The sequence below is a fragment of the Chiloscyllium plagiosum genome, chromosome 10 (assembly GCF_004010195.1).
Source record: "Chiloscyllium plagiosum isolate BGI_BamShark_2017 chromosome 10, ASM401019v2, whole genome shotgun sequence".
Classification (NCBI taxonomy): domain Eukaryota; kingdom Metazoa; phylum Chordata; class Chondrichthyes; order Orectolobiformes; family Hemiscylliidae; genus Chiloscyllium; species Chiloscyllium plagiosum.
In genome coordinates, this window is record NC_057719.1 from 48,409,928 (window position 1) to 48,424,454 (window position 14,527).

General features: G+C 41.4%; 1 protein-coding gene across 2 annotated transcripts in view; it reads left to right on the top strand.

Moving 5' to 3' along the window:
• The window catches only part of LOC122553627 (E3 ubiquitin-protein ligase pellino homolog 2), a 247,120-nt gene that overhangs the window by 126,490 nt on the left and 106,103 nt on the right, over positions 1-14,527 (top strand). For both annotated transcript variants that reach the window (XM_043697730.1, XM_043697729.1), the window contains exon 3: positions 12,695-12,824. In XM_043697730.1, coding sequence (XP_043553665.1) covers positions 12,695-12,824 — 130 coding nt within the window. The remainder of the gene's footprint in view (positions 1-12,694; positions 12,825-14,527) is intronic.

Sequence of the window (14,527 nt, forward strand, 5' to 3'; positions counted from 1 at the left end):
GTGGTGCTGGAAAAGCACAACAGGTCAGGCAGTGTCTGAGGAGCAGGAAAAATCGATGTTTCAGGCAAAAACCCTTCATCAGGAATGAGGCTCGGAGCCTCAGGGACGGAGAGATAAAGTGGAAGGGAGGGGTGTGTGTGTGTGGGGCTGGAGCTGGGGAGAAGGTATCTGAGAGTGCAGTGGGTGATGTGTCAGAGAGGAGGGTGGAGCGGATAGGTGGGACAGTAGATTGACAGGTGGGACAGATCAGGAGGATGGTGCTGAGCTGGAAGGTTGGAACTGGGGTAAGATGGGGGTAGGGGAAATGAGGAAACTGGTGAAATCCACATTGATGCCATGGGGTTGAAGGGACCCGAGGCGGAAGATGAGGCATAGGGTGGTGAGGGAGTGGCAGAGGAGGAGGCCCAGAACTTGCATGTCCTCGGGAGAGTGGGAGGGAGAGGTGAAATATTCGCCACGGGCGGTGTTGATTGGTGCGAGTGTCCCAGAGATGTTCTCTGAAGCACTCTGCGAGAAGGCATCTCGTCTCCCCAATGTAGAGGAGACCGCATCGGAAGCAACAGATACAATAAATGACAAGTATATTCCTGGTGGTGGGGTCCGTTTGGAGGTGGCGGAAATGTTGGCAGATGATGTGATTTATGCGGAGGTTGGTGGATTGGAAGGTGAAGACCATGGGGGTTCTGTCCTTGTTGCAGTTGGAGGGGTGGGGTTCGAGGGCGGAAGTGCGGGACATGGATGAGATGCGTTTGCAGGCATCTTCAACCACATGGGAGGGGAGGTTCCGGTCTTTAAAGGAGGAAGCCATTTGGTATGTTCTGTGGTAGGACTCGTCCTCCTGGAAGCAGATGCGGTGGAGGCGGAGAAGTTGGGAATACGGGATAGCAATTTTGCAGGAGGTAGGGTAGGAGGAGATGTAATCCAGGTAACTGTGGAAGTCGGTGGGGTTTGTAAAAAAACGTCAGTGTTGAGTTGGTCATCGTTGATGACGATTGAGAGGTCCAGGAAGGGGAGGGAAGTGTCAGAGATGGTCCAGGTGAATTTAAGGTCAGGGTGGAATTTGTTGGTGAAGTTGATGAACTGTTCAACCTCCTTGTGGGAGCACGAGATGGTACCGATCCAGTCATCAATGTAGCGGAGGAATAAGTGGGGAGAAGTGCCGGTGTAACTCTGGAAGATGGACTGTTCTACATAGCCGATGGAGGGACAGGCAAAACTGGGGCCCATGCAGATGCCCCTTTCGTCTGAAAGAAGTGGGAGGATTCAAAGGAGTAATTGTTGAGGGTGAGGACCAGTCACAGAGTGCCTCAACCTGTCCACCCCCCCCCCCCCCCCCCCCCCCCCCACTCTCACCCTCACAACACACAGCCCTCCACTCCCTCTGCTGCAACCCCAACTTCACCATCAAACCAGCGGACAAAGGGAGTGCAGTGATAGTTTGGCACACTGTCCTCTACACTGCCGAAGCTAGGCGCCAACTTGAAGACACCTCCTCCTAACGCCCCCTAACCATGACCTCACCCCCCATCACCAAACTATCATCTCCCAGACCATCCACAACCTCATCACCTCAGGGGATCTCCCACCCACAGCTTCCAACCTCATAGTTCGGGAACCCTGCACCACCCGATTCTATCTCCTACCCAAAATCCACAAGCCTATCTGTCCTGGCTGACCCATCGTCTTAGTCTGCTCCTGCCCCAACGAATTCATCTCCACCTATCTCGAGACTGTCCTATCACCCCAGTCCAGGAACTCCCCACATACGTTTGGGAAACCACCCATGCCCTCCACCTCCTCCAAAACCATTGTTTCCCTGGCCCCCAACACCTCATCTTCACCATGGATATCCAGTCCCTCTACACCTCCATCTGCCATGACCAGGGCCTCTGAGACCTCTGTTCCTTCCTCTCCCGATGTACCCACCAGTACTCTTCCACTGACACACTCATTCGTTTGGCTGAACTGGTCCTCACCTTCAACAATTTCTCCTTTGAATCCTCCCACTTCCACCTGACGAAAGGGGTAGCTATGGGTACCTGAATGGACACCAGCTATTCCTGTTTCTTTGTCGGCTATGTAGAACAGACTCATCTTCCGGAGTTACACCAGCACCAGTCCCCATCTTTTCCTCCGCTACATTGATGACTGCATTGGCGCCACCTCTTGCTCCCACGAAGAGGTTGTACAGTTCATCAACTTTACCACATTCCACACCGACTTAAAGTTCACCTGAATATCTCAAAATCTCTGACACCTCCCTCCGCTTCCTGGACTCTGCATCTCCATCAACGATGACTGACTCAACACTGACGTTTTTTACAAACCCACTGACTCCCACAGCTACCTGGATTATACCTCCTCCCATCCTACCTCCTGCAAAAATGCTATCCCTTATTCCCAACTTCTTCGCCACCGCCGCATCTGCTCTCAGGAGGACCAATTCCACCACAGAACACACCAGATGGCCTCCTCCTTTAAAGACTGGAATCTCCCCTCCCATGTGGTTGAAGATGCCGTCCAATGCATCTCATCCATGTCCCGCACCTCTGCCCTTGAACCCCACCCCTCTAACCGCAACAAGGATAGAACCCCCCATGGTCCTCACCTTTCACCCCACCAATAAATCACATCATCTGCCAACATTTCCGCCACCTCCAAACGGACCCCATCACCAGGATGTATTCCACTCCCCATCCCTAACCGCTTTCCACAATGATCATTCCCTCTGCGACTACCTAGTCAAGTCCATGCCCCCCCAACAACCTACCCTCCCCTCCCAGCACCTTCCCCTGCCACAGCAGGTGCGTAAGACATGCAGGTCCTGGGCCTCCTCCACAGCCACTCCCTCACCACCTGATGCCTCGAGGAAGAACACCTCATCTTCCCCCTCAGGACAGTTCAACCCCATGGCATCAATGTGGACTTCACCAGTTTCCTCATTTCCCCTCCCCCCACCTTACTCCAGTTCCAACCTTCTCGCTCAGCACCATCCTCATGACCTGTCATACCTATCAATTTTCCTTCCCAACTATCTGCTCCACCCTCCTCTCCGACTTATCACCTTCACCCCCACCTCCATTCACCTATTGCACTCTCAGCTACCATCTCCCCAGCCCCATCCCCCTCCCCCTCCCATTTATCTCTCCACCCTGAGGCTCCCATTCCTGATGAAGGGCTTTTGCCCGAAACGTCGAATTTTTGTTTTTACCCTGCTCTTCAGATGCTCCCTGATCTGCTGTGCTTTTCAAGCACTTCTCTAATCATGGCTGTTGTTCTGTCCACTGTCCGGAAGGTTGCAGGCAAACCACAATGGCCATATCGAAATGTCCTGAAATTGCATGGCCATCAGTTAGTTAATCGCCCAGCATCAGGGTTTGCATCTGGAATCATCAAAGGTTCCATCTGTTATAGCTATGGCAAACAACTTTTTAGTCTGAGCCATTGCACTGGAAGTGGAGCTGTTGCTGTGACTGTAGTGGAGTTGGCTGAGACCTTGAATGAAAGAACTTTGTGGGGCTTGACTGGCCCAGTCAGGGCAGCGAATGGAGAGGCTGGGAAGATGCTTTGTTAAAGAAATGTAGGAACTTTCCCTGGGTATGATCCTTGCTGTTGGTGCTCCTTCTGTGGCCATCGGGAAGGCTTGAACCCACGAGGAATCTGTTAGCTTTTACTGTTTGGTCTCTCCAGTTGATACATATTCTACCAGTGGCACAGGGTGAGGCTTTACATGTTATCCCTTTTGTATATTCATACATTCATGATAGTATGAATGTGTGAAGGACAGCCTCTGGTTTATGAGGCATGCTGGTCTGTTGCATTACCCCAGACAATTCTATTTCCACTTAAGTTGTGTTAATTGCTGTTCATTCAGTTTGAGCCTTGCAGATTTGGAGGTTTGTTTTTTTTTTCAAAAAATTATTCATTTTGATGGATGTGGGTGTTGCTGGTTGGCCAGCATTTATTGCCAGCCCCGAGTTGCCCTTGAGAAGGTGGTGGTGGCCTTCTTGAACCGCTGCAGTCCACCTGCTATGCGTTGACTCACAATGCTAATAGGGAGGGAATTCTAGAGTTTTGACCTAGCGACAGTGAAGGAATGCCAAGATATTTCCAATATATACTGATATATTGATGGTTGAGAAGCAACTTGGCATATTCTTGGTACAGTAGTTCTCACCCTCCCCCCTCCAATTCCAGTGGGGGTACATTTCTAAATCTATCATGGAAAGGAGTGAACACATTCATTTAAATGGGAAATTTACCTTCCCAGCAGCCCCCTGTCCCTGGTTCTGGAACATTCCTTGTAATATGTTCAGGCCGCAGTAAACCATGGGTAACTGAAACCGTGGAAAACGATTCTGCGGATACGGGGGTTGCCCTACATATCTAAGAATATATTCTACAATTAAACAGGAAAGCTGGTGCTTCAGTTTACCGGTTAATAAATTAATTGGACTTTTTAGTTGGTATTATTTTCTCCTTGGTGGATTGATTCCACATCCAAAACACCAAAATGATTTATACTTTAAAGTTGAAATAACTTGCATGAATAGAAAGTTTCCAAGCATTTGTGGCCAACCTCCATTTACCTTTCTCCTTAAACTTATAGTCATCTAAACTTCTGCTTGTGAATTAAGTCCTCTTCACACCACTTCTGTACTCACAGACCTACATTGGCTCTTAATTTCCAATTGATTCAATTTTTAAATTCTCATCCTGGTGCTCAAGCCCCTTCATGGCTTTGGCCCTTTCTACCTTGATTCTCTTCCAGCTCTACAAACCGCTAGAAACTCTGCTTTTCTCTAATTGTAGCGTCATGCCTGTCTCTCACATCTGTCGTCAGTCATGACTTAAGCAATGTATGCCCTATTTTCATCCGTTAGCCTTTCTTCCACTCTCCCTGTTCCTCCTCTTTAAATAGGTTTGAAAATACTTGCTTCATTAACCTAACTTTTGGTCACCTGTGTAAATGTCTCCATTGACTTGGTGTTAATTTTGTCTGATAATGCTTCTGTGGAATGACCTTTCATAAGGGTGGTTATATAATTACAACTTGTCATGTAATCTGATCATCAAGATATACAATGTGCATTAAAACCCAAAAAGGCGAATTCCTTCAACCAGTCAAGACTTAACAGAACATATTGCATGAAGCAAATTCCAAGAATATTCACTTGACTTTTATGACATTTGACTTATTACTCTCCAGACCTCCACGTACTCTTCCTGCACTACCTAGACTGATATTCCCAATAATTAGTTTTCAAAAAATATTTGGAAGTTAACATTATCTGCTTTGAATGGGACAATAAAAAAGACATCTGAAATGAAAGAAAACTTTGAAACTTTCAAGAGACTGCTCAGCACAGTGTCATACAGCTGTACAGCATAGAGACAGACCTTTCGGTCCAACTTGAACATGCCAACCAGATATCCCTATTTGCCAGCATTTGTCCCATATCCATCTAAACCCTTCCTATTCATGTACCCATCCAGATGCCTTTTAAATGTTATAATTGTATCAGCCTCCACCATGTCCTTTGGCAGCTCATTCCATTCATGCACCACCCTCTGCATGAAAACATTGCTCCTTAGGTCTCTTTTAAATCTTTACCACCCTCCTCTGTCTCCTACCTTCGAGCCAGTTCTGAATCCAAATGGCTAGTTCTCCGTGTATTCCATGTGATATAACGTTATTAACCAGCCTACCATGTGGAATCTTATCGAATGCCTTTTTGAAGTCCATATAGATCACGTCCACTGCTTTGCCTTCATCAGTTCTCCTTGTTACTTCTTCAAAAAACTCAATCAAGTTAGTGAGACATGACTTGCATGCACAAAGCCACGTTGACTATTCTTAATCAATCCTTGACTTTCCAAACATGTGTAAATCCATTTGTGGAGGAAGGAAAGTAATTAATGTCTTAGTAATCTAGCCTTTTATAGGAAGGGTTCTACTGAAGTGTTATGTATCTGATTTTGTTTTTTTTTCTACATTAACCTCTTTCACCAGGTGTCTCTGTCTCAAATAGCAGTAAAACTACTAGTAATATAAATAATTGTATTAATTTTATTTCCTTTTGTAACTTCTCATGGGTGTCCTAACATAAATGTCTCTTTGTTCATTGTTCTACCGTTAAATAGCTATCCTGTGCTTCGAGCCTGAGGTGGAATACAAAAATCACATTTTTAGTTTTGCATTTTCAGTATAGTGTTAGGAATTCTCTACTATTAAATAAATAAATGTAGCTTTACAAGTAATTTGTAGTACAAATGTAGTAGTAGTACAAATGTAGTTTTTGTCCCCTCCTAATAATTTAAATAAAGAATGTGGATCTTGATCCACCCTTCATTGTTTATGGTAATTCACAGTAGGATAAGCAGTTAAAATTCTTAACTCATGTTGCAACTTGCAAGTCTGCTTTGGATACAAAATTGAATTTAAATCAAAAATGCTATTCTCTTGTAACCAAATTTGTTATCCTTTAAAATCAGCAGTCTAAACATTCAAGTTATATATCCCCTGGTGCTATAGCAATAAAACTCCTCTGCTATATGAATTGGATTGTGTAATTTCAAATGTACAAATTTATTCATCTGAGAGGTGCAAAGAAGAGCACCCTGATGAGATTCAGTGGAGACATTCAAAATCATAAGCGGTCTTTAATTAAATAAGTATGGAGAAACTCCTTCCTCTGACAAGTAATTTGGTAGCCTTTGGTAGCCTGAGGTCATAGATTAAAAATAACTGACAAAAGAATTAGAAGAATAAGATTTATTTTCCACATGGGGCTTTCCACTTTTAATCCTATTTTAAAGGATAGTGAAAACAGATCCCTTAGCAAATTTCAAAAGGTAACTAAACACATACTTTCAGGTATGGAAAAAGAGCTGGCTCAGGCATGAAGGGCTAAGTGGGTAAACTCCTTTGTTGTAAGACTTATTTTGTAGATTTTGTGCTAGTAAGAAAAACAAACTTTGCTGTTTGTGATCCTCGCTCCTGTGCAAATTCTGAGTTTGGAGATGTGTAGCTGATAGTGAAAATCTAGAAGTTTCTGGCAATGATCTTACATTTCGCCCTAGTGTGTACAGTTGGAATTTACACAGATGTTAATGAATTACAAATCACTGAATTGACAAGAACGTTTCATTTTACACTATAATGTTGATGATGGTAGAAACACTTAAAAGAAGTTACATATTTTTCATAAGGTGTAAATGTGTTATGTCATGCCCATTCTTGAATAACCTCTCTGGCAATGAAAACTTACATTATTACACAAATACAATGTTATCTTTTCATTCTAGTAAATTCTATTGCTTGTAATTTTAGAGTTCGTTTATAAACTTCAGCTTATGTATAAGTCTCAACCATACTCTGTTAAAATCTAATTAAAAGTGAAGAATGATCACTTTATTTCCTGCTTTTTGTTTAAAAAAAAATTAGCTCTTTGTTCTCCTGTTTACGGTGCTGTTGCTGGATGCTGGGAGTCCCCATTGAATTGGTTTCAGATTAATGCTTGGAAAGGTGAATTCCATACCATAGAAATGGTCAGATCTTTATGAACAGTTTTCTTTAAGGTCAGCAGCGAACACCATCACTTTGCTAGGCAAAAGTGAGGACTGCAGATGCTGGAAATCAGAGTTCAGATCAGAGAGGTGCTGGAAAAGCACAGCAGGTCAGGCAGCATCATCACTTTGCTGCTGAGCCCAAAATTTGGTGCCTTGATTCTAATTGATGGTGGGCACAGGCTGTGAATGAACTGATGAAATTGGAATAGAATGTTGTGATTTTTAAAAAAAAATTCAGAATGGAAGGATACTTTTAAAAAAATTTTAGTTTTATTTTTAACTTGAGTTTAAATATTATGAAAATATATTTTTGATCACTTCTACTGAAGTGACCACTTTAAAGGAATATCTTTTATGAGAAAGGCATTGTTTGAGAGGAAATTTAGTTTTTAAGTGAGTGAACTACTAGTCTGGTGATCTGGCTAAATGGTTCCTATTGAATCTTTGCATTAGGTATGACGTTTTTACGTCAAGCATTAGCTATGTTTTCATCATTGCTAGTTTATATGGATCCATGCTCTGACAGAAGGGAAAAGCATGGAGTAAATTAAAGCACAATGGAGCATTAGCTGTTGTAAAGATAATTTATAAATGCAAGTTTCTTTGTAATTATGCTAGTGTGCAGAATTTCTCTTTCCCAGACCTTAGCATGTGGAGGTGTGTGGGGAACTAAGTGGTAAATAGAATGTTTTTGAGTTATATTGATAACTTCAATTGAGTGATGACTATTTAGGTCTATTGTAAGACTATGTCTGATATTGAGTATAGTATTTTCACAGGTATTTAAACGAATTTTGAGTTTGAGTCTAGCAACCAAGAATATGGATTCAAAATCTAACATAATATTCAAGTGTTGTAACATTGATGCATGGGCTAATTACAACCTAATTCACTGAATAGGAACCCTTTGGATCAAGTGAAACTATGATTTTGAAACCCCACCTCAATTGTGGTAGTAATAATCCATTCTGCCTGTTGAGAAACTGTCAGGATTGGGGGCAATGTTGGTTCTATACTGCATCCAGTTTTATTCCCCATTGAAGTTAATGGACAACTGTAGACAGGGTGTAAAAGTCAGTATTTCATTTGATTGAATGGATTTCCCACATGGCGAGCAGAGTTAAAATGCTTTTATCGTATGAAGTACTGTTTTGTTCAAGAGTTTTGTTTAGTTGTTTAACTAAATCCCTGTGTTTCATTGTTTAAACGGATTTTTAAAAACGCATAGCATGATTTGAAGAGCTGCATTGTTTCTCCTGGCATACTGTGCATACCAGATGAACTTGTTTTATTGTTCGTGCCATTTGATTTCGTATAGAATAGCTGCTCCCATTCACTTAGTTGTCAGTGTACATCTAAGAAGTTATTTTTACATGTTTTTGAAAGAGATGATGAGCTACCTCTAATCCTGATAAAGGGCTTTTGCCTGAAACGTTGATTTTCATGCTCCTCAGATGCTGCCTGACCTGCTGTGCTTTTCCAGGACCACTCTGATCTAAACTCTGGTTTCCAGCATCTGCAGTCCTCACTTTTGCCATGCTGAGCTACCATTTAAGTGTATCCCTTTTTAAAATTACATGTAATTAATTTTCCAGATTATGAGGAAAATGATAAATGGTGAATGTGGTTAAACTATAGTTTGAAATTGACTTCTGACACTGTAACTTAGTGCTGCAACTAACATTTGGAAGAAAATCACTATTTCTTCCAAATAAGTGTCCTAAGTTTTAAACTTTATAGAGTAATAGAGATAGGTAGATGTGCAGCATGGAAGCAGACCCTTCGTTCCAACTTGACCATGCCTTTAACGGAGAGAAAAGTATTTAGAAAAAGCTAACAGCAGAGCATTACCGATGCCTTTAATTGGAAGTTGTTGCGATCCCAGCTAATCTTATTATCAGACAGGTCAGATCCCAGATAGAACCTGGCTTGATAAATCATATTTTAGCTTTAATGAAGTAGTCTTTCATTGCATGCAATGCTGCAGATTTTCTTTTAACAATAAAACAGGTTTATTAAAAAATGATGTGAATATAAAATAGAATAAACCAAATTACAGTACAAACTCAAAGGTTTTTAAACACACTGTAAAAGTGTAATGCCATTAATCCCAAAATATTCCTTTCTAAATTGAAAAGAAAAAAGCCCCAGCTTTTGTATAGTACCCAAAACATATTTCTGATATTGTACCCAAAACGTTATTTATGGAATCAGACAGTACAACTCATTTGTGTCGATCAGATATCCCAATTCAATCTAGTCCCATTTGCCAGCATAATATGACGTACCAACTCCTTTGATCAGTGTACTGACCAAAGAAGACAAGCGTGCCAAACACCACCTTCACCATCCTGTCTACCTGACACTCCACTTACAAGGACATTTTGTTTGGCAACACTCCCCAGGGCCCTACCATTAACTATACAAGTCCTGCTGTACAATACACACACTGGAGCCTCCAAATCTAACACCTGAGTAGGTCCACGTCAGTTGTGACATCATTTGGAACTGCAGATAGCTTCTTCCTGGAGTACACCTGCTTTAAATGTACTCAGCTTTAATTACCTTCAGGCTTTTATCCCAGCACTTCTAGTCCAAGACTAACACTATCTTCTCACACTAAGTTTAAAAATCTCATGACACCAGGTTATAGTCCAACAGGTTTAATTGGAAGCACACTAGCTTTCGGAGCGCCGCTCCTTCATCAGGAGTGGCGCTCCGAAAGCTAGTGTGCTTCCAATTAAACCTGTTGGACTATAACCTGGCGTTGTGTGATTTTTAACTTTGTACACCCCAGTCCAACACCAGCATCTCCAAATCATTCTCACACTAAAGTAACTTATTTTACAATATGAACATCAGTCTGTACATTCCAAGGACTTCAGAGGACTGCTACATTTGTAGTAAAAACTGAAAGTCAGAAATCTCCCTGTCTAAGCTGTGGGTGTTTCTTGTAAGCTTTACAAAAAAACAAGTTCCAGATATCTCTACTAAATCTTGAGGTCCCATTATTTATTTGAAATATGTATTTAAAATAATGTAATTTCAACAGAAGTCCACTGGTGGTGTATAAAATCTATTCACTCTAAGGCCAGGCCAAAAAAGCTATTTTAAAAGATATCGCCATGACTACTGGAACACTTACAAAAATTAACTATTTGTTTCAGACATCCAGAAACCCAAATCTACATTAATAAATATATATTATATAAAGTCATGGCATTTACATCACAAAATAAGCATTTATGAGTAGGCATTACACTTTCAAATGAAGAAATAATATATTGAAAAATGTTTTACATTGTGATACAGCTCATTATAAATCTATATCGCCATCAACAGACTGTTCAGTTTTATAAAAAAAGTACTTTATTCAAAATAGCCAGAGAGCAGCGACGCTGAAGAAGCTATAAAGTACTAGTTTTCTCAGATGACCACGTTATTTGTTGATATTTCTTAAATTATAATTTAAATATCTTTGCGCAGATATTAAGGTATGCCTTACTCTTACAAGGTGTAATGCTTTAAACAACAACACATAAAAACTGACGGAATATAAATCAAAATATCTGTGATTGTGACCAGACATAGGGAGTGATTTACCCTTGCCTGGAGTTGGCGCGAATCAACAGTGGACAGAAGAAATATTGGGGTGAACTGACCCTGTATAGAAACTCAGCTTCTTCTTGCCACATACATTCTGGGCTAGTAAATCGATGAGCGGCTTTTTCAATCTGCCACCAATTAAAACGCTTAAGTGATTACTAATTGTTACGGATTTCAATTTGCTATTTCTACAATCGATTGCCTCCCCAGCAGGCTCAAAAAGTGGCTAATGGGAAACCTGAGTGACCTTCCTGCTGGATAATGGGATGGTGAATGGCATGAGAGGCCCCTGCTTCTTAATTGTTCCAGTCCACATGTTGAGTTGGTAGAGATCATGGGTTTGAGAATCTTTTGTAGAAGCAGCCTTGGCAAGTTTCTGAATGCATCTTGTTGATGTTTACACTGCAGCCTCAATGTTTTGATAGTAGAGGGAGTGAATGTTTGAGGTGATGGATGTGTCCCTGATCAAGTGGACTGCTTTGTCTTGGGTGATGATGGGTTTCTCAAATGTTCTTGGAGCTCCAATCATCGAAGCAAGTGGAATTCATCACACTGTTGATCAGGGCCTTGTTTGCAGCCTTTTGGAGTCAGGAACAGAATTACTTGTTGCAGAATTCCCAGTCCCCAGTGCTTCTGTAGTCGCTGTATTTAAATGCTAATCCAGCTGAGCAGTCCTTCGGCTTCATAATGCTGTTAAATGTCAAGGACGGGTGATTGGACTGTCATTTGGGATTGCCATTGCCTGCAGTTTGAATGGCACAATTGTTATTTGCCACCTATCTGCTTTTTAAACTTGATTACACTTCAAGCATCAGCTATTAGGAGTAACAGCAACAGGGGTAGTATGCTAGAATTTTTTGCTGCAAGTGTGAAGACTTTGCAAGTTCTCCAACTGCTCTAGTTGGTATGCTATAATTGCAAGACACTATATACTGGAGCTTCTTTTTTTTTCTAAAGAAGCAGAGGAATTGTTTAATAGAAGTTTCCATTTTTTAGGCATTTGCAGTGGAGTCAACTGTGTTAGGGTGCCTGTGTGGTCCCATGCACAACTCTATTCTGTGCTGCTCAAACAATTTGTTGGCAACTATTTGTGTTGTGTGTGCATAGAGTCATAGAGTTATACAACACTGAAACAGACCCTACGGTCCAACTTGTCTGTGCCGACCAATCATTCCAATCTGACCTAGTCCCATTTGCCAGCATTTGGCTCATATCCCTCTTAAACCCTTCCTATTCATATACCCACTCAGATGCCTTTTAAATGATGTAATTGTACCCATCTCCACCACTTCCTTTAGCAGCTTGTTCCATACATGCACAGCTCTCTGTGGGAAAAAAAAGTTACGTCTCAAGTCTTTTATTTTAAATCTTCTAATTTGCAAGCCAAATTACTATTACTAAAGGCCCCATACTGCGTTTTTGAAGCAAACACACTGATCAGAAACATTTATAATGATAGATTAAGGCCCAATTATTTCAGATTGGAAATTTGCTGCAACTTTTGTTTTGTTCACAGATACAATGGTTCTCTTCCAAATGGAGACAGAGGGCGCAGGAAAAGCAGATTTGCTCTTTACAAACGATCCAAACCTAATGGAGTCAAGCCCAGCACGGTGCATGTTATTTCTACTCCTCAGGCTTCCAAGGTATGTGACGAAATGGTTGGAATAACCATTATTAGAATCACAGTAGATTTTGTGCCACTTGAGTTTTCTTGTTGGCCTAATTTCCGTTCCCTCATTTATATTGCCTTTCAGTGGACCTAAACAGTTTTTGAATTTTTAAAATGATATTGTGCTTGCTATTGCGTAAGACATTGTATACACACCTTGGTGCCATTTTTTCTATTTACGCCTTTCTCCGCTGTTTACAAAGCAGCAGCATATTCACAACTTGCAATGAGTTTTAGTAACTTACTTTTTAAAAGTACAGTAAATCCATCCTCAGCCCTTTGTTGAAAAGCAGTCCATTTCCCAATTCAGTCCACAATCAAAAATAAAGGAAATTAAAAAAAGTCTTTACAGCATTACTTTTTAAAGTTAGTGCAGATTTCTATATTAGTGTACATTGTTGAATTCCAGCACCCAACAACTATATTCAAGTTTAGCATACAATACTCACAGGGTAAACTTCCTCTAAACTAGTCATGAGAGTTGCATCATAATTACCTCAATGAGCTGTTAAATGAACTCAAACTGTCTTGTCTACCTCCTATTTGGTGCTTCCCTGTCCTGATTGTTACCAGTGTCCTATTTCTGTCTTCCCCACCTCCCATTCCCCAGTATTTTCTGAACCCTTTTTCCTTTCCACACCTGTCCAAGACCTGGTGCCAAAGGCCTGATCACCTTCCAATCTGGCTGGTGAGGGAAACATTTCCAAGCTTCTGAACAATGGATTTTAAAATGCAGTTGTTGAGAAACTTTGGATCATAAAATCAGTTTGAGCACAATATTGGATGAACTGCTTGAGACATTGGTGGCAGTTGTGTGAGAGACTATAGGATGCATAGCAACCAGGGTCACATTATGTCCTCCTTCTGCCCTATGTACCCCAATTCGCACCCTGTTTTGTTGGATTATTCCTCATTCTTACAAGTGGTTATATTTATTTCTTTATTAGTATTCATTTTGAGTGAAAGAGAACATTTTAATTTACAAATTATGAACAAGTTTCTGCCATGTGTTTTCAAGATTAAAGGTGGCAGAATGGTAATGCCTTTGGACTAATAATCCAGAATTCTACCAGAGTAGCTGGTGAAATGTAGGTTTAATTAATTTAGGACTCTCTTGTGGCATGGTCTGAGCCAGGAGGCCCAAGTTCAAGCCCCACCAGCTCCAGGGGTGTGTAATAATTTTTCTGAACAGGTTGATTAGAAAACCATCTTGAAACTGCTGAAATGAATTTCCTTTGGGGATATAACAGTCTCTTTACTTAATCTGTCATTCAAGATATGTACAGTTGTTTGGCAATGCTTGATGACATTTTGTCATCTATAGGGAGAAGTTGCTCATTTTAATTATAATCCAACTGTCTATTAATTATATTCAACTTGAATAAATGTAGATAGAGTCATAGAGATGTACAGCATGGAAACAGACCCTTCGGTCCAACTCGTCCATGCCGACCAGATATCCCAACCCAATCTTGTCCCACCTGCCAACACCCGACCCATATCCTTCCAAACCCTTCCTATTCATATACCCATCCAAATGCCTCTTAAATGTTGCAATTGTACCAGCCTCCACCACATCCTCTGGCAGCTCATTCCATACATGTACCACCCTCTGCGTGAAAAAGTTGCCCCTTAGGTCTCTTTTATATCTTTCCCCTCTCACCCTAAACCTATGCC